Below are 18,024 nucleotides of genomic sequence, written 5' to 3'. Positions count from 1 at the left end.
AGCTCCTACTCAAACCTTTTGTGCAGCTGCCGATTTATAACCACGTAGGTTTTATCGAGCTTCTCCAAATTTCCACCCAGGCCCTGCCTCAACCACCCCTGCAAGAATGTGAAATATGTTTGCATGTTTAAAAAAAAATATGTTCTTCCTTTTTTTTCTGTCTGGATTCTTTTTCCATGTTAGTGTTAGCTGAACGTCTTGGCAGCAGTCAGCCCCTAAACACAAGGATAGACTTCTCGACCATCTCCAACGGGGGAAAAGAAAAGACATCCAAGAATACTGATTGTTTTGGTTCATTCCTTACATTCATGTGTGCACGTCCCACTGGAATGGGCCTCCACGTGTACTTTACATTGCCCCAATGTGAAAACTTGACCTAGCAACTCTGTATTTAGCATTCGCCGCATCTTATTTACATGGAAGAGGAAAGCAGAATTATGCTTTTCAGCTCATTTTGCTGTATTTGGATGTGTTTGTGTGAAACCACAGGAGAGTCTTGAAAAACGAGCTATTTCTGACCCCCAAGCTCCGAGGAGAAAGCATTACAATGAGCTCTGCATTTCATTAAATTGTCTTCCTTTCTAATGCAAACAGGACCAAAATATGCAAATGTGCTAAAGGAAGAATGTTTGAGCGGACGCACATGCTTACTGTACTGCATTGTACCGAGCTGTCGCGTTTCCTCCTGCATGACTGTGCTCTGTCATGTGTTGTTTCATCCCGTTCTACTTTATGCCATATTCCTGCTGGTTTTGAAAGTGAGGCGCTTCCAGCTGTGTGTGTGTGTGTGTGTGTGTGTGTGTGTGTGTGTGTGTGTGTGTGTGTGTGTGTGTGTGTGTGTGTGTGTGTGTGTGCGCGTCTGTGTGTGCGTCTGTCTGTGGGGCCCAGGAATGAAGCCCACTGCCACAGCATCCAGTGACCTAATGCAAAAGGCAGCAGGGTCTAACACTATTCACTATTCTCTCTTATGTGCCTCGTCTCTCCCTCTCTCTCTCTCCAGTGATTATGGTCTCTCCTGTCACTAAGCACTTTGTCATGCACGGCCAAAACCCATGATTGGGGGCTGGGGGGGGGGGGGGGGGTGTTGTTGGGGTACAGGAATGTCACTTACACGGATGGTCATGCGCTGTATCTTTGGTGTTGACCTGATGAATATGTGCTGTGGCTGTCCTGTGAAAACTTTATCTCCAAAATGTCAGCTTTTCATGACCGAAGAATAAAAAATTTTTTCCGCTTTGTGACGATCAAGTCTTTCAGATTATCCAGTGTGTTTTGAGATCATTTATTTCGCCCAAGAAGGAGGATTGGGACCATCTGATCACTCTCACATTTTTTACTGTTAGCTTTAGCTTAGCGCTAAGGCTGAAAACTGGGAAAATGGCTAGCTAGACCCTGTCTTTAGACAACAAATGCTGCCTCCCAGAACCTCTAAAGCAAAAGAATTACCACACTATGTCTAGATTGTGCAATCTGTACTACAACCTTTTGTACCAGACTGTTTTCTGGCCCAGAGTAGATACCAGGCATCTAACCAGGAAGTTACAGTCATAAAAACATTTTTTTTTTGTATTATCATGTGTTAAAGGTCCCATATTATGCTCATGTTCAGGTCCATACATCCATTATACATGGGTACTTGAAATGTTTACATGCTTCAATGTTAAAAAAACCCACTATTCTTCTCGTACTGTTCATTGCTGCAGCACCTCTATTCATGCTCATTCCTCGCACTCAGCTTCAGTGCCTGTCTCTTTAAGACCCCCCCCTCCCATAAAGCCCGGTCTGGTCTGATTGGTCAACTTTCACAGGCCCAAGTAGGATCCTCCCACCTTGTTTCCATATCAACTCTGTCGGTGTTGTGCTGGGGGCGTGGCCGAGGCTAGTGACTGTATAGTTGTGTCATCACAACTTCAAAAAGGGTTAGGGCACAGTGCCTGAATACCCCTAGACCAGCTTTATATAAAAATAAATAAATAAATAACTGACTTTCTACTATATGGATCCTTGAATAACTGCTGCTGGCTGTAGCTCAAGAGTAGGTGTCAATCTTCAATCAAACCAAGAATCTAGTGAGCATATTACTAAATTTAGATATGTTATTTTCACTCAACATCAATAATATGATGACCAGTACACATTATTACAAACCTAGTGTGTAGCATTTAATTAGAGTTGATATATCTCAATACCCAACTGTAACACCCTGTTCTTTAAAGGTCTGGTATTAACTGCTGCAGTTGGCTGCATTTCTTGTGTGAAGCAGACTGAAAGGATTGTGTGTTCATAAGTTCCTCAGCTGGGCTGCTAGTGTCTGGGTCATATCGCTGGGTAAAAATATCATTCCCAGCCAGGGGTTCACACCCCTGAGGGGCCACCACTGAAGCTGTTAGCAGGATGTTGATGTTGTCGCCTTCACCCCAAGTCTCACAGGCACATACTAACGAGGCGTTCCACCAATAAAGTTATGTTTTTAGAATTAGAAAATGATTACTGGAGCTTTTTTTGAATAAAGATGAATACAGTGTGTCCCTCCATTCACTGCCCTCCAAGCACAAAGATTTCTATTCATTTCCCTTCATACATGTTCATGTGCGGCGAAACGCAGCCACTTTGCATTCACACATGCTAGCGCTGCACGCAACACAAATCATAAAAAAATATCATAAAGTCTGGCACTGGTTCTAGCAGCCGGTAGTGTTTTGCCCTATTCTTGTTATGTTCTTCACTAACACACGTATACCAAAAGTAGTTAACATAGCGTGCCAGCTTTCACAAAGCCCAGTGTGAAATATCACACATGAAGCCGGCCCCAAACACCTTTTAAAACTGTATTAGTCTGAACTTCAGCGCAGCGATCGTGGTGCTGCTGAGGTGAACCAAAAGCGTGTTTTGGCTGTGATGTTGCATATTTGCTTGTGTAAAGCCAGGAGCTAATGTTAGTAATACCCCACCCTTTCGCGTCAATGGCTGCATCACACGTTCAATTACCCAGGCATGAGAAGTATTTAAAACTCGTCGTCAAAATATAAGTGTGTTTGTGTTTTGGTTCACCTCCATCGACTGTTCAGCCTCTGCTTACGGTTGTGTTGAGTCGGCAGTGAATGTTGGAAGACCTGCCAGGAACAAGTGTGCTATGAGGCCCTAATGGTTGATCATAAAACACTGTAGATTCCTGTCTTTTATGAGAGATGGTGGAAAAGCAGTAGGACTTTAAAGGGCCTTCTCTTCACAGCTCTGGTTAACAAGAGGTGGGCTTCAGTGGAACAAAGACTGTTTTTCCTCTTTTTCCTTTGCTTTGTAAGCACGAGAACAGCATGAGGCGTTCAACAGCAACTGAGAACCAGACACCACCTAGCTAGCTGGCTTGTAATTGTTCTGTTTTTTTTTCTCCCCAGTGTAACATAACACATTGATTTCAGGGTTCATTTCAAGACTGGGATTAGGGCTGGACAATATACCGATATTATATCATTCTAAACTAAATATCATCTTAGATTTTGGATATCATTATGTTGTGGCACAAGTTTTGTCTTCTCTTGGTTTTAAAGGCAGCATTACATTAAAGTAATTTTCTGAATTTACCAGACTGTTCTACTTGTCTGAATAGAATATGTTAGGGTGGAGTGTGCAGGATGCATCGAGGAGTCTCACAGCCTGAAGAAAACAAGCTGCTCTTTAGTCTGGTGGTAGGGCAGGTATCTTTTTGCAGGTAATTAACTGGTATTGGCCCTGGAAAAAAGACATATCAGTGAATACCTAGTTCTCAGTTTCCATTTGAATTAGCACCGAGTGTGTCTGTGAAAATGATTAGCAATCTGCCAGTGATGGGTCACATTACTTAAACCGTATCATGGCGAGCTTGAAATAGCCGGTTGCTTTGGGTTCGAAGCAGCCTCTGCCTGTCTCGAGAAGTTACGCAGGTCTTCAACCTGCTCGGACATATCTCCAACTACGTTTACCACCACATTCCTCGAGTGTCATGCCCACACACACACACACACACACACACACACACACACACACACACACACACACACACACACACACACACACACTGACTCATGCATTCACACACCAGCAGAGAGCAGAATGTTGAAGTCACCCAGAAGCCAGCTTTCCACCTCTGACCTCTTTCCCCCAACTTTGTGTGGGTTGGAGCCGTGTTAGTTGGGGTTGTCTGGCCTCATGGGACTTCAGCTCCAGTATTTCCTGAACATAACGACTTTTCAGGATTACTCTATGCCAGTATTGCAAGACAGAACTTAGGTTTACAATGCTGGAAAACATGGCTACATGGAATCTTTCTTTATCCACCAAGCTGTGTGACAGCTCTCATATTACCCTTACCACATCTTTACCACAGATGTTTAATGTTATTTAAGTGAATTAAGGTTTTCTTCGTCCCTGTCAGCATTAGCCTCATTATTTGCCATATTTTGGGTATCATTCGCTGATTAAGTTTAGAAAAGTTCAGGGTAATTGCAAACAGCTGGTGTGTGCTTCTGGATCCTCCCTGTGTATCCCCTAAATTGTCATTTTATACTCTCTTATACACTCTTATTAGTGAATTACATGTGAGAGAGACTAAACACCATTTTGGAAATTTTGAGTAACCGCTAATTGGAACACAAAGCTTCTCTAATAGGCTTTGATCTGAGGTGCCGTTTAGCCTGCAAATGCCTGGCAGTGAACCGACAGTCTTTGATTAACGGGTTCACATTGGTTTACCCATCATGCTTCGGTGTAGCAGGGATTAGGTTTGTCAGGAGTTGTTACGATAACCTTTGTGTGATCGACTGGAACGTGCTCACTTAGTTTAGCTGTGCACCAGAGTGTGTGTGTGTGTGTGTGTTTGTTTGTGTGTGTGTGTGTGTGTGTGTGTGTGTGTGTGTGTGTGTGTGTGTGTGTGTGTCTCCCACTCCCGGTAGGATTGAGTTCAGACTAGAAAGCTGTGGCACCTGATAGTTCAAAGTTTCATTGAAGGGATCAGTGACCTTTATGAGATTGGACTTGTTTAAAAACTCTTTCTTTGATCTGTAATTTAAAGAGCGGTGTAATTTTCCAGCATCATCCTAGCCTGCATTTAGTTAAAACTTTAGGAGAAGCAAATGCAGGTTTACTGTGAAGCAACACATTTTCTACTGCGGGGTGTGTTCAGCTGAGTTTTCTTTTTCTCCCACAGTAGCAGAGAACATAATGTTTTAAGTTTGCAGTGGAAAAACTCTTTTCAGTTTGAATACACTGGTCCTGAATATAATACCCCAGGCCTGCAGACATCCAGAGACACGCAGGGTTCTGCTACCACTGTCTGGTTCTACGACTCGACGTCTTAATTCGTTTGGCAATCTTCAAAAACTGTAATCCCATCATGCTCCAGTGGTTTTACTTACCAGGGGAATTTGCTGTAGCTTCTGTCGTGCTTCTGATTCAAGGCAAAGTGCAATGTAATGCCTGCAACTACCAATAATTTTCATCATCTGCTGATTGTTTTCTCATTTAACTGATTGATGGTTTGGTGAGCTAATCACAAGGTGACGTCTTTGGATTGCAAGATTTGTTCAGCAACCAGTCCAAACCCAGAGATTCAATTTACTTCCATTAAAGAAATTAGAGAATTTAGAATTGATGAATCCCTCCAAATTAGTTGGAGACTTATTTTCTGTCGGGAAACTATTTAAGTGATTGACTGGGACATGTATTTCAGCTCTAGTGCAATTAAAAAATTAAGAATCTCTCCTTTTACTGGAACAGAAAACGACTTCAGGGTTTGCTGTATAGTGTACCAGTTTTAGGGTTCAGCTATCTGAACAGGTTAATGATTAGCCAGCTAGATGTGTACAAACGAGTTTGCAACATTCCACAAGCTACCTTAGATTTTTAGGCTAATAAATAGACAATATTAACTCACAAAATGAAAATAAATTATATTTTTTTTACACCTGTTTTCCTTATAAACAGAAAAGTACAACCTAACACCTTCTGAATTCAACTTTCTAACGTTAGCTTAATTGACTTGTTAGCTCATCTTAAGACATACTTCATTCAAATTTGACAGAAAAAAAGTAAAAACTCACCAAAACTATCTTGTCTAGCATTTTCACTGTCCCAACAATCACCAACTTTAGTGCAAATAAGTCCTTAATCCATTGAGTTAGATGTGAAAGTATTTTTGCTCCTCATGCTGGAGTTGCTAGCCTTTTTGTGCTAATGTGTTAGCTCACTGAATGAGAGTCGGACGATGGGCAGTGGCTCTTTCATGCCTCACTGGCCACAAAAATGCCCAAATGAACCAACCGGGAATGGACTCAGCCAATCGCCCAACCCTTACCTGCTTCACCTGCGGCTGTTTTGGTGGTTTTTGAATGCCTGACTGACTTTGCATACATTCTTCCACAAACTTTGTGACATAACTCGACGTCTGCCAATTATCTAGCTGGGTTATGTGACGCATGAGACCTAAACTAACTTTTTAGTCAGTTAAACAGACGTCACTATAAGTACATTTGACTAACTGTGGCGACAACTACAGTTCACTCTTCAGTAGCTGGTTTGACCTTTTTAGAAAGAAAAAATAAAGTTGAGGGATGTGTATGTATTTTGGTGTAGCGTTGTTGGAGACAATAAAGGACATTGGTGAAACATAATTTAGACACAGGCCCTTTAACATGTAGTGCTCGCACTGATTTGTGATCAGTATAATCTGCACAAGGTGATCTGAACCCCAGATTTAACCCCTGCTCAGCTTAACTTCAATCTTCCCTCTTCAGCTATTGCCCTAGGACGTATGAAACTCACCGCTTGTCTTTGTATTTGTAGGTCTCTTTAAACAAATTACACCAACATGGGCTTCTTATGGGATTTTGTTGAACACATGTTTGACATTACAAATAGAAAGCGTAATTATAGTTGTACACTTCAGGATTTCTGACTGAAAGATCCCTCTGTCCTGCAAAGTAAGCTGGTGATGTGGTGCGGGCGTTGGTTTCAGACTACGGCGAGGGTGTGGAAGGAGGGAGGGTGTTATACCATAGACCTGTAATGAGACTCTGCGGTGATTCCCCTCCAACATGGTTCCCATCAGGAAGACTTGCACTTGTGGCAGAAATTCCAGCCCTGTAGCAAACTGCTTGTCTGGATTCAATCAAATCGGCGTCTGCCGTGACATGCACAGAAAATCAAGGATACAATTCACTTTACGTTTTGATGATATTCAGAAGCTTTTAAAAAGCAGCAAAGGTTGATAGGAGGAATTTTCCAGTCTATTTCTTTATCTTGGGTAACGCACTTTTGGCACAGCAGTTTGGCTGAGTCTGTGAGCACTTGACATCATTGATTCATGCCGCGCCAGGAGACGTCAATCTACTATTTCACTCGCTCATTTATCATTTTTATTTTTCCCCAATTTAGTCCACACCAATTCCGCATGTGTGCTGTGGTTGGTGTCCCTGCTGACACCCACAAAAGCGAGAATTATGCACTTTTCCCCCAGACATTTAATTTGTGAAGGAGTAAAAAAAAAAAAAAAGCTGCTTAGTCAACATTCTGCTCAGGGGGGAGCAGGAGGAGGTGGTCAAAGGAGAAAACCTGTATCAATGAGTCAGCATTGCATATGGAGTCGTATGGCAGACGTCCACGCTGCTCTGAGGCTGGACGGACGACCTGGCCAGCTGGCTCCGCTCGGAGCACTCCTCTCTCCTTCCACAGTGTACTTTGAAGACGGGGCCAGAAATTACAGTGCGCTCACCCACAAATAATTTCATAAAGCAGGTGTCCCAAACAGTAGGGCAAAGATGACTCATTGCTGTCGCCATGGAAGTGCATGGAGCTGATGCTCCCGCCTGGGGACCCTCGCTTCCTGTCGCATCAGGCTTCGCTGGGTCCAGATTTCCTGTCTTCCTGAGGAGGGAAGATTAGAGAGCGATCAAGTTATTATTGTTTTCATTACGGAGCACACCCTGCATCGTTTTCTAACTGTCTCCCACGGTGTCAGAGCCACAACTTAGTGAATCCATTCGAAGTGTTTTTTTTGGTTTTTTTCTTAATCCTTCCTCTTTTGTTTTATTTTATGTAAGCCACTGCATGTTTGGCAGCAGCTGTGTTCTGAAGAAGCCACTCTTATTGTGTGGGTGATTAAGTCTTCTGTGAAGGTTTTCATTGTTTTATTGATTGCTTTAAATCTCTAGTTGGGAACATCATGTTTCAACTGAAATCTCAAACTGACCTCCCTCACAGTTTATTCTTTCCACATTGCATTACACCCTTTGCGCCCTCTGTTGACTTTTAATCGTAGTAAAAGCTTCTAGCAAGTATTTTTTTAAGAGGTAGCATGTTTTTACCAAGGATGGTACATGTATGTGCCTGTGTATCTGGGTGCAGGAGTGCACACTGGATCCCTACAGCTGCAGCCTGGTAGCAGAAGGGTGGTTCACCTCTGTCAGCACAGGCAGGAATGCTCTGCACACTCAGCATTTCATAAGAACATGCACACAGCAAGAGTCTCAGTATTAGCCCTATGTGAATCCAGCTGACATGCTCCCATGTCGTTATTAATGTATAGACGTCGGCTTTATGCTTGACTCCGTCGCAGAGCAAACCAGCAAGCATTCAGGCCTCGTTAATGGCTGCAGTAATGGGAACTGTGTTATGTCACAAAATCTGTATAAATGATTAGCAGGTCGTTCACAGGAAAAGTATTTTCAAGCACATCTGTGCACAGTTTGAACAAAGGTTTTTGAGTTTGTAAGGCAGGTGGTTTGATTTAAAGGCAAAGAATGCAGTGTTCATGTACAGGTTTTGTAGTTCCAGGATGGAAAACTTTTTTGTTTTAACTTTCTCAATCCTCCCCTTTCAATCTTGTTGTGCTTTAGAGTAGTTTAGTTTTCCTTTTTCCTGGTTGCCTTTAACATATGGGGTACACATGGGAGAGAGAATGTTTTCAGCCTGTGCTGCCTGCACGACAATACACAAAGCCTCAGTAATTGAAGACCTATCAACTATATTTCTCCCGAATTACCTTGTGCACCTCTAACGATGATGAAACTGGAGTACTGAAAATGTCATTTCTAATACTTCCCGTTTCTGTCTCTTTTTGTCTTTGCAGAAGAGGTCGACTATGCTAACTTTGGCACCAACACAATAACTCGTAGGAAGAAGGCAGTGGTTGCGCTGCGCAATAATGACGTCAACCGCAAGCGGCCACACATCCGCATTGGGATGCCCCAGGACTTCCGGCCCGTCTCCTCCATCATCGATGTGGACATCCTACCTGAATCTCACCGCCGTGTCCGACTGTATCGCCACGGCTCGGACAAACCGCTGGGCTTTTACATCAGAGATGGAACCAGCGTGCGGGTGACGCCACACGGGCTCGAGAAGGTCCCAGGCATCTTCATATCTCGGCTGGTGCCCGGAGGGTTGGCTGAGAGCACTGGGCTGCTGGCAGTCAATGATGAGGTGCTGGAGGTGAATGGCATTGAGGTTACTGGGAAGTCCTTGGATCAGGTAACGGATATGATGATCGCCAACAGCCACAACTTGATTGTGACGGTTAAGCCAGTGAACCAGCGCAATAACGTGGTCCGCAGCAGCAGGATCTCCGGGAGCTCAGGCCAGTCGTCTGACAGCAGCGGGTCGACTGGTTACCCAAGTTTGTCAGTGGCCTCAGTGGGGGTGATGTCCTCTGGTGCACATGGGTACCAGGACGACCTGGAGAGCGATGAAGACACCGATATCGTAATTGAGAGCAGCCTCAAACGGCCGTCTCAGAGGTCCAACACTTCCCTAGCGTCCAGTGTGTCTCGCACACACCAACAGACGCCAACGACGGCTTCAGGCCCGGCGGCTCCGCCAAGCCCTCCCACGCGTCCTTCGTCGGTGGTCTCCACCGCCTCCTTCCACTCCCAGGTGAGCCTCAATGGAGGGTCCCATCACCACCACCAACACCAACACAGCAGCCTCAGCTACCAGCTCCACAGAGACCTGAACCTCCAGCACAACCCACACCAACAGTCCCAGCACCGCCACCACCACGTACAGCCTCCACATCACAGCAGCAACCCAGCCCTCCGCCACAGCAACGGCAGCCTGCACAAAATCCTCAGCTCCATGAAATCGGACCCACGACACAGTCTTGCACTGCCCAGGGGTGGGGTGGAGGAGGATGGCACTGTCATTACCCTATAATACTTATAAACACACCCATACACACCCACACCCCCCCCCCCCCCCCCCCCCCCACACACACACACAGAGACAGCAACATCCCAACTGCTCAGAGACTAAAACTGGAACACCAGGCCGGATAAATATGAGCAAGAGCGCGTATTGTCAGATACTAATTTTGTAACTTCTGTTTGTTTTTACAAGATAATTGATAACAGGAAGTTACAAGCCAGGAAACAAGGAAAATGTATTGTAAATATTCCCATATTTTTTAAGTTGTCTTTGTCTTACATCAAAAGATTTGTACGTATGTATGTAATAAGCATCAGAACAAACTGATTTTGGCGAGTCCACCGTAACCTAGAGTTCTGATTGTGCCTACAGCCTAATATCTTTTGTTAGTGACCACTTTTATTAAGATCCTCTTCATTCTTATTACTGGGACCAACTTGGGGTTGCTTATGGATGTTTTTAAAGAGTAAATCTATATTTCTTATATTCTGATAAAATGCTGTGTAGAGTATGATTTTTTTTTTAATAGTTCTTTTATGCCTTGATGATTGTGATCAAATCCTTGTATCTGTTCCAATAAATTATTCTAAGTCTCACAATTCTGCGAAGTGTTAAATGATATTGTGTGATAAATGTGGATTTTTTTTCTGGTTTCTTTCCTCTAGTATCAAAGTTGTTTTGACTGACGGACAAACATCTGTGTGATTCAGTTTGTCTTTTTATAAACTCATTTTCAATCCTCAATTTCACCACCTAATCGCTTAGTTGTGTGGGCTTAAGTCAACTATTAAATGATTTATTTCTCCAGCGAAAGGCTTTGACTGCTAAAGACACAGTAGATGCAGCTTTAGAAAAAGAGAGTTCAAACAAAGAAGCCGTGACATCCAGAGATATTTCCAGATCAGCTTGAATGTGGGGTTTTGGGAGGAGGACTATACTAAACAACACCAAAACGTCTTGTTATGGTTTCGGCATATGGGAGCCAAAAGTCAGAAGCTCTTCAATGACTCAGTTGACAAAGTAAGTAATCACAGCATAGGCTAACATCCTACTTTCTTCCTAAACAGCAGCGTGTGTAGACGAGGAATGCATATCCACAAAGCGCGTCGTATGGGGCGTGAGATTACTGGCAGTGTTATTGCACTTTTGCAGCAACAGTAAAACCCTGATGATGTTGACAGCCTCAGTACCTACAGCAAACTGGGTGAAACCACACACTGTTTACTGATAATATGGGTATTCAAAGATGATGAACAATTAAGAGCATTGTTGATTGTCACTTTCACCTCACTCCAGGCGTGTAAATCTGCAGCTCAACGGAACAAGCCCGTGCCTGTCGGAGGCAGCTGTCGGGCTGAAGGGAAGTGGGCAGGACACATCACAAAATAATTTGCCGCAGACATCACAGAGGGGAAGATGGACTGACTGAAGGTTGAATACCTCTTTCCAGATCCAACCAGTCTTATCAACCCCTGGCTGTGCACCACAGCTGATAGATTCAACACAGCGTTGTGGCAGGAATGCAGCTGTGTTCTGGGTCGGGAGGCCCTCTAGCAGCAGCTTTCACCTCTTTGCTAATGAATGTTTGTCTGTTGTGTTTACTCAAGATGCTCAAACAGCTAATAGATCATTGACCCCACAGCTAGTCCGTTTTGGCTGGAGTCAGCACCATTGATCAGCAGATTTGACCCCAAACCCTGTAGATGTTGTGCAATCAGACGTTGCTAGCGGGGCCTTTAACACAATCCTATTCAAACTACATGAATTATTGAGTTCATATCAGCAGAGGATGGGCACATGCTTGGCAGATCCTTGGCAGACCACTGGGGTTCATTGCCATGCAGTAACTCTGGTTGCCATCTGCTGGCTGCTATTGCAATGACAAGGTATCTCATGAAAGGTACAATGCAGATTGCAAAATACTGTGCATATTGTAATTTATAGGACAGAATGTTTTTTCAGCAGTCATCACTGATGTTTGGTGTTTTGTAATTTCAAATGACAGGACTTTCTACAAACTATCAGACATATCACCATAATGTTGTGCCTTTCTTGTTCAAAAGAAATTTGTTTTTCGCTTTTGACACCCTATTACCAACTATTACCCTGTTCACCCAGTTATTACAACTTCACTTCAAGTCCATTTTTGATCAAACATCTCAATTAAAGATTCATATTACAACATTTGTGTTTTCTCTCTGTCTTTGAAATGCTTAAGAGTTTGGAAATACGTTTTATGTTTAGTTTTTGTACTTCAATCATACATGTACTCAACGTTCAGTACAGTAAAGTGGACTAGAAAGTGAAAGGGTTTTCAACTTTCACTTGCACGCTGCGCTTTTCTGACCCACACGAGCCGCCATCGGCTGCACAACACACGTGATCCGGTCATTTGACAGAGGCAAAACACGGCAGTAGCTCGGAAAGACAGGCGACATGGACCATCACCGAGTGGACAGGGTGGGCCTGCTGTCTCCCTTGGAGGAGTCCAGCGCTGAGATAAGCCGAGACAGCGGCATTGTCTCTCAAAGTGCGAGCAGTCTGTCCATGGTGAGCGAGATCCTCAGCAGCGGGACCGTGTCGCAGAGCCCCAGCTTTGGCGCAGCGGCTAACGTTCTCTCTGAAAGCCCGAGTCTCAACGAAGCAGCAGCATTAGCAGAGCCAGGGACAGCCGACCAGAACAACTCAGAGCTGGACGAGGAGGTTCTGAGACACACCGCCCTCAGCTACTCCTCCTACATCAGGGCGACAGCCGGCGAAGAGGTTTGTGTTCATGGCTTTCAGACACGAAGTCGTGTAGGGCACCGCACGTACTAGCTAGCTAAGTGAACGCTAGCGTGTTTGCGAAGAAGCTGTAGCGTAGTACACACTTTTATTACTGCAATATACACGAGTAATGCTACACTTCTAGAAACGAGCACTGCAGTTTTTCTCGACCAACGGCAAAGGTAAGTGGTTGCTAAGCGACACTAAGGTGGTGACGTGACTGGTTAGCCGCCACTGGCTCGAGCTGTGACGGCATCTGTGCTAGAAGTCACTGTTTTACAAGAAGTGTCAAGTCTTTACTATGAAGTGACTAGTGTACACTTTACACTTTGTAGTAATTGTACACGTTGTAAAACTTATAAGCATTTAATGGTTATTTCACTGTTAACGAGCAATGAAATGCTATTAAACCGTTATAATTGCAAATGCTGCTTACAATACTTTGTAAATGGTTTGTTCATACTGAGTAGTCCCCTATTAAAATCTTTGTAAACCTTTACAGTTGCTTGATAAATGCTTCATGACGCGCTAAATAACAATAACCTAAAGTTTAATTGACCATAATGATTATAAAGATTATAAAGTGTTATCTGACAGTAAGGATTACAATAACTTGATGTCCAACCGGAGCAGGAAAATTGTCTCTGGTCTCACGCAAGAACATCCAAACACAAACATGTCCACAGGAATAAAGGCGCACTATGTAGTTTTGGAGAAGAACTGTGAGTCAGAAGAGAAAGCTTTCTTATGTCTAACCAAACTAAATCAACAAAGTGTCTTTGTTTTCAGGACTGAATGAACTAAATAAACGAACCAACCTCAAGGGACAACACAGTTTCTTACTGTTTGTTCTTTGTTTGTGTGTGGCGGACCCTGCCGCATTTTTAGCTTCAAACAGTGTTCTGGAGACTTTATTTTCCTCTGAGAACAGCTCTTTTTAATAAGTCATGGTAAAAAAAAAATAGTGTCACTTTTTAAAAAAAGAAAAACAAGACACATCAATAAAACAAAGATCTCTTAACTTCACAACAGTCATCCATAGTGTTCAGTTTACAATCTCATATTTAGGTTCACTGTGACCACATTAATTGCATGTGGCATAAACAAGCCATGTATATCTTTCTTTTACATTGGAGTCTTAAGTCCTTCACCAAATGTATTGTCATTTTAACATTTTAAGCACCATAACAGTAAATTTCATTAATTTACAAAACTAATACACAGTTTTCCAAGAAGTTCAGTTTATTATTCATGAGGAATACCACTCATCCTGTGAAAGCAATTGTATATTGCCTTCTGTGGTTTAGGAGGGATATGATTTGGTCCTATCTGGTAGAAGTACATGCATAGACTGTATAATGTAATGCCCAAGTAAGGGTCTTGTGACTTCAAAGTCATTAATGCCTCAAGACTGACTGAATGCAAGTCATGTGATGAGACTCCGCACCTCTTGTTTTCTGCCTCGCAACTGTACAAACTACAGTCAAGTATTTCTAATTTAATTGTACTGTCACAGACACCAACAAGATTTTTTCAACTTAGGCTGATTATTGTCTTATTTTGTAGAAACTGACTTAATTTCATAAGCTTTACTCATGATGGCTGACTCACCAGATTGCTGTCACTCCTCCACCAATTTATAAAGAAGCTGAGCTAGCTAGCTGGCCCTGTGTAAAGACAAAGGCCACTGTGTTTTGGCCCTGTGATTTCGGCTGACCCTTTTTCAAACAATTTGATGAATTCCAGTTGTAACGAGTGTTTTCAACTTGATTTGATGTGAACAGAAACGTATAAGTCCTAAGCTGGCTCCATGCATTCGATGCAGCATTGGTGTGTACATAATAAATATGTGTGTAATGTTCACAGCCTTTCCTTTTAATGATTTCTCCTGCAGATCCTGTGTTTGGAGAAGAGCTTAGACGAGATGCTGACAAGAGTAGATGAGTTTGTTGGAATGCTGGATATGGTAAGCTAAGCTACTCATTAAATTATGTCATTTTTATTGAATTGCATGCATATTTGTCTCACATCCTTTTGTGTTTTACCCCCAGATCCGTAATGATACCTCCCAGATAGTGAATGAAAACCTACCTCAAATCCAGCAGAAGTCTGATGAAATGAGACAGATATACAGAAGAATCGATAAGTTAGAGGTAAATGATCATTTTAACTTTGCAAGTTTACTACCACATTATAAAACATTTAGCTTGGTGTTTTTGTCATGTTTCCTTGATCCAGTAAATGGTATCTTGTCTCCTAAGCAAATTCAGGGATTCTAAAATGAATATGATATCAAACCTGTGTTTTACCCTGATGTGATCAGGATCTGTGCGCAGATGTCATCTTTATTAGCTGACCATTTTAATTTCGAACAAGGGAAGTACGCACTGGTTAAGGTGTGAAATATGTTCCTGTTTTCAAGTCTGAATAGTTTACACACCAACTGAGTCGCTGATGATGATACAACCCAAAACATAAAAAAGAAGTGAGGAAAGTTTTGTCTTTCACATGGAGTTTGTCTTGTCCACTCCCCCTTTCAAAGAGCTGTTACATTCATAAATAATTGTCACCAAATATTTCAGCAATGTAATATTTCTCTATTATTAATATATTTACTTTTTATCATTTAGTAATCATGTAGTAAGCATTTTAAATACAGTGAATTATAGAGTAAATCCCGAAACTAGGTTAGCATTTTTGCACTTCTGGTTCCCTTGTTCCAAAGTCATTTTTTTTTTTCAGTCATTTTTTTTTTTTTTTTTTTTGGTTGTACCTGAAATAAGAACTGTTGAGAATTATTTTAAAAAAAGCAGTTGCTGACAAGTTGCTAAGTGAAACTATAGTAGTTGGTCAGGACATTAAACATCATTACACCAAACACAGAGACTTGTGTACATTCTAACTCTAAATTTCCAGCTTGTGAATTGATCAATTTATAGTGCACAAGTGTGTACAGTATAATGGTGGTGACATTGAATTCATGCAACCCCGATGTTGTTCGTTTAGGCCTAACATGAGCATTTTACTTCTGCCGATTGGATTTATGCTTTCGAAACCACAAAAGTGTTGTTAATTTGTCAAGATTCTCTTGCTGTACATGTAAGTAACAAAAACTAAAGCTTATTTTGTGCAATAATCAAAAATTCAAAAGCTTTTCGTGGAGGGAACCAGGGTGTTGCAACACATAATGTTGGAAAGAATCTTAATATCTTCAACTTTTTCTGGTAATATTCTTTGTGTCTGCAGGCCTTTGTAAAGATGGTGGGAGCCAATGTCAACGCGATGGAGGAGCAGGTCACACAGGCGGAGGGAGAACTAGGAACACTACCCGGTGCTTTCAAGAAGATCCTCCGCACAATGAGCGTCCCAGGCTTCTTAAATGTGAGAGCTCCATCATACATTTGTTAAATTTTAGTTATACATTGTCAGTGTGATTGCTCAGTAACTATGAATTGTCATCAACAATCATGAAGTAACAAGTGAAGTGGGTTGCTGTTGAATTGATTTTGCATCCCTTCACTCACAGAAACCCGCCAGCCCAAGAAGACCAGCACCACGACAGCGCCAAGATATCCCCAGCGTGTTCCGGACAGATGATTATTTCACATCACAGCCAGAGCAGTGACACACAAGAACATTAAACACATAACTTGGTTCTAACCTCAGAGGCCTGTTGGGTGAAACTGTAGAGACAACTTTTACTGCCATCCACTGCAGGAGGATCTATTGGTGCGGTGGCCTCAACAAAGCAATAGTAGCCTTTCTGAACAAGTCACTGGAAGTCAAGTGCGCAAGGACATTCTGCATTTAAGAGTGTCATTTTCATGGCAGCAACAAGCACTGAACTGTGTAGCAAAATGATTTTAAAAGTGCCTAAATGGGTCTTATTTCTGCCAGTCTTGTTTTCACAATTTGTGAAGAAAAACTATGTCAGATCCCTGTTGCCAATAGGACACTCGAAAAGAAGGTACAATAGGAGGAGCTGTAAAGATCTTAAGATGTACTACGTGATGAATTAACCCAGCTTTTTGATAAATTACATTCCTGTTCCTGGTGTTTGTAAAGACCTGCACGCTGTTATGAGTTAATCTGTATTTCTTATGTCTTATCACTTTCCCCAAGCAATATTGATCCCATCCAGTTAAGCATTTATTGTCTTCCATTTCAAAATATTCACTTTATTGCTAGTCTGACATTACTGGCTATGGATGACAGTTGCCTCATTGATATGGGGCTCCATCGGTTGATGGCACCTTTTCAATAAAAGCACACTATAGATGATTTGTGTTAGTCTCTCGAGTCAGACTGTCTGATGAATCAAAGTTTTGGCCGGCTGTGATAGAGTGTTGAAACAATAACCGGAGGAACCTTAGGGTAGAGATGGGATGTGGCCCTTACACTTCCAACAAGGGTCAATCATAAAATCATCCCAGCTGTGATTCATTATTTGCCAAAATAATTAGAAATAAAGGTGTTCTTTTTATAGATTGATTTTTCTTATATGTTTTTAAAGGAATCATAAAGATTTTTTGAGACAGTGTCTTTGTTGCATGTCCCGTTACTATTTGTTTTTTTTCTCAGGGCCGGCCCCTGACAAGAACACTCTACGTATTTGTTAAAAGGCAACAAACACTGGGAGGGGCCACACAATCATTGCACTTCCTGTGTTATACGCTCCTCGTGCTCTGACATTAAATGATGACGTTGCCCCACATTGTTTCAGGCTAACCATTTGTTTCAGTTATTACAGTAAAGTTTTATTTTTGTGGATCACATTTGGAAATATTGGATATCACTGGATAATTAATAGGCCTGGAAGATACATATAACATACCTATGTAATGTCTATGTTTAAAGACAATAAACAATCTAATGTATTATCTTTTCATAGGCATCATCATTTGTTGTTAGCCTTATTCACTGTGCTATCTCTATTCCCTCAGTCGTGGCCATAGCTTCAGAATACTTTATTGTTATTATCAGTTTAGTTACCCTAATAATATCATGAGGCCTATCACTCTTCTCGTCTTGACACCGTTTTTCAGGCATCATCGCGGTATTCTGCCTACTCATCACACCTCCTTT

The 18,024-nt window shown here is 42.2% G+C and overlaps 2 protein-coding genes across 2 annotated transcripts in view; both read left to right on the top strand.

The window, feature by feature from the left end:
* pard6gb (par-6 family cell polarity regulator gamma b) overlaps window positions 1-10,772 on the top strand; it is a 37,216-nt gene extending 26,444 nt beyond the window's left edge. The window contains exon 3 of the mRNA XM_030412188.1: window positions 9,101-10,772. Coding sequence (XP_030268048.1) covers window positions 9,101-10,182 — 1,082 coding nt within the window. The 3' untranslated portion in view covers window positions 10,183-10,772. The remainder of the gene's footprint in view (window positions 1-9,100) is intronic.
* A 1,759-nt stretch (window positions 10,773-12,531) lies between these two features.
* bloc1s4 (biogenesis of lysosomal organelles complex-1, subunit 4, cappuccino) lies at window positions 12,532-17,816 on the top strand. The gene is made up of 5 exons (XM_030412190.1): window positions 12,532-12,936; window positions 14,834-14,905; window positions 14,991-15,092; window positions 16,186-16,320; window positions 16,466-17,816. Exons 1-5 carry the CDS (start codon window positions 12,610-12,612, stop codon window positions 16,562-16,564), a joined length of 735 nt encoding a protein of 244 aa, XP_030268050.1. The 5' UTR covers window positions 12,532-12,609; the 3' UTR covers window positions 16,565-17,816.
* Window positions 17,817-18,024: the final 208 nt, after the last annotated feature.

This window comes from Sparus aurata, chromosome 3, assembly GCF_900880675.1.
Source record: "Sparus aurata chromosome 3, fSpaAur1.1, whole genome shotgun sequence".
Taxonomy (NCBI): Eukaryota; Metazoa; Chordata; class Actinopteri; order Spariformes; family Sparidae; genus Sparus; species Sparus aurata.
Note: the sequence above shows the minus strand (reverse complement) of the source record. Positions and strands in the feature narration are given on the sequence as shown.

Coding starts and splice junctions, on each gene's coding strand:
- bloc1s4 (XM_030412190.1), top strand. CDS start 12,610: ATGGACCATCACCGAGTGGACAGGGTGGGCCTGCTGTCTCCCTTGGAG. Junction 14,906..14,990: donor TTGTTGGAATGCTGGATATG/GTAAGCTAAGCT, acceptor TTTTACCCCCAG/ATCCGTAATGATACCTCCCA. Junction 15,093..16,185: donor GAAGAATCGATAAGTTAGAG/GTAAATGATCAT, acceptor TTGTGTCTGCAG/GCCTTTGTAAAGATGGTGGG.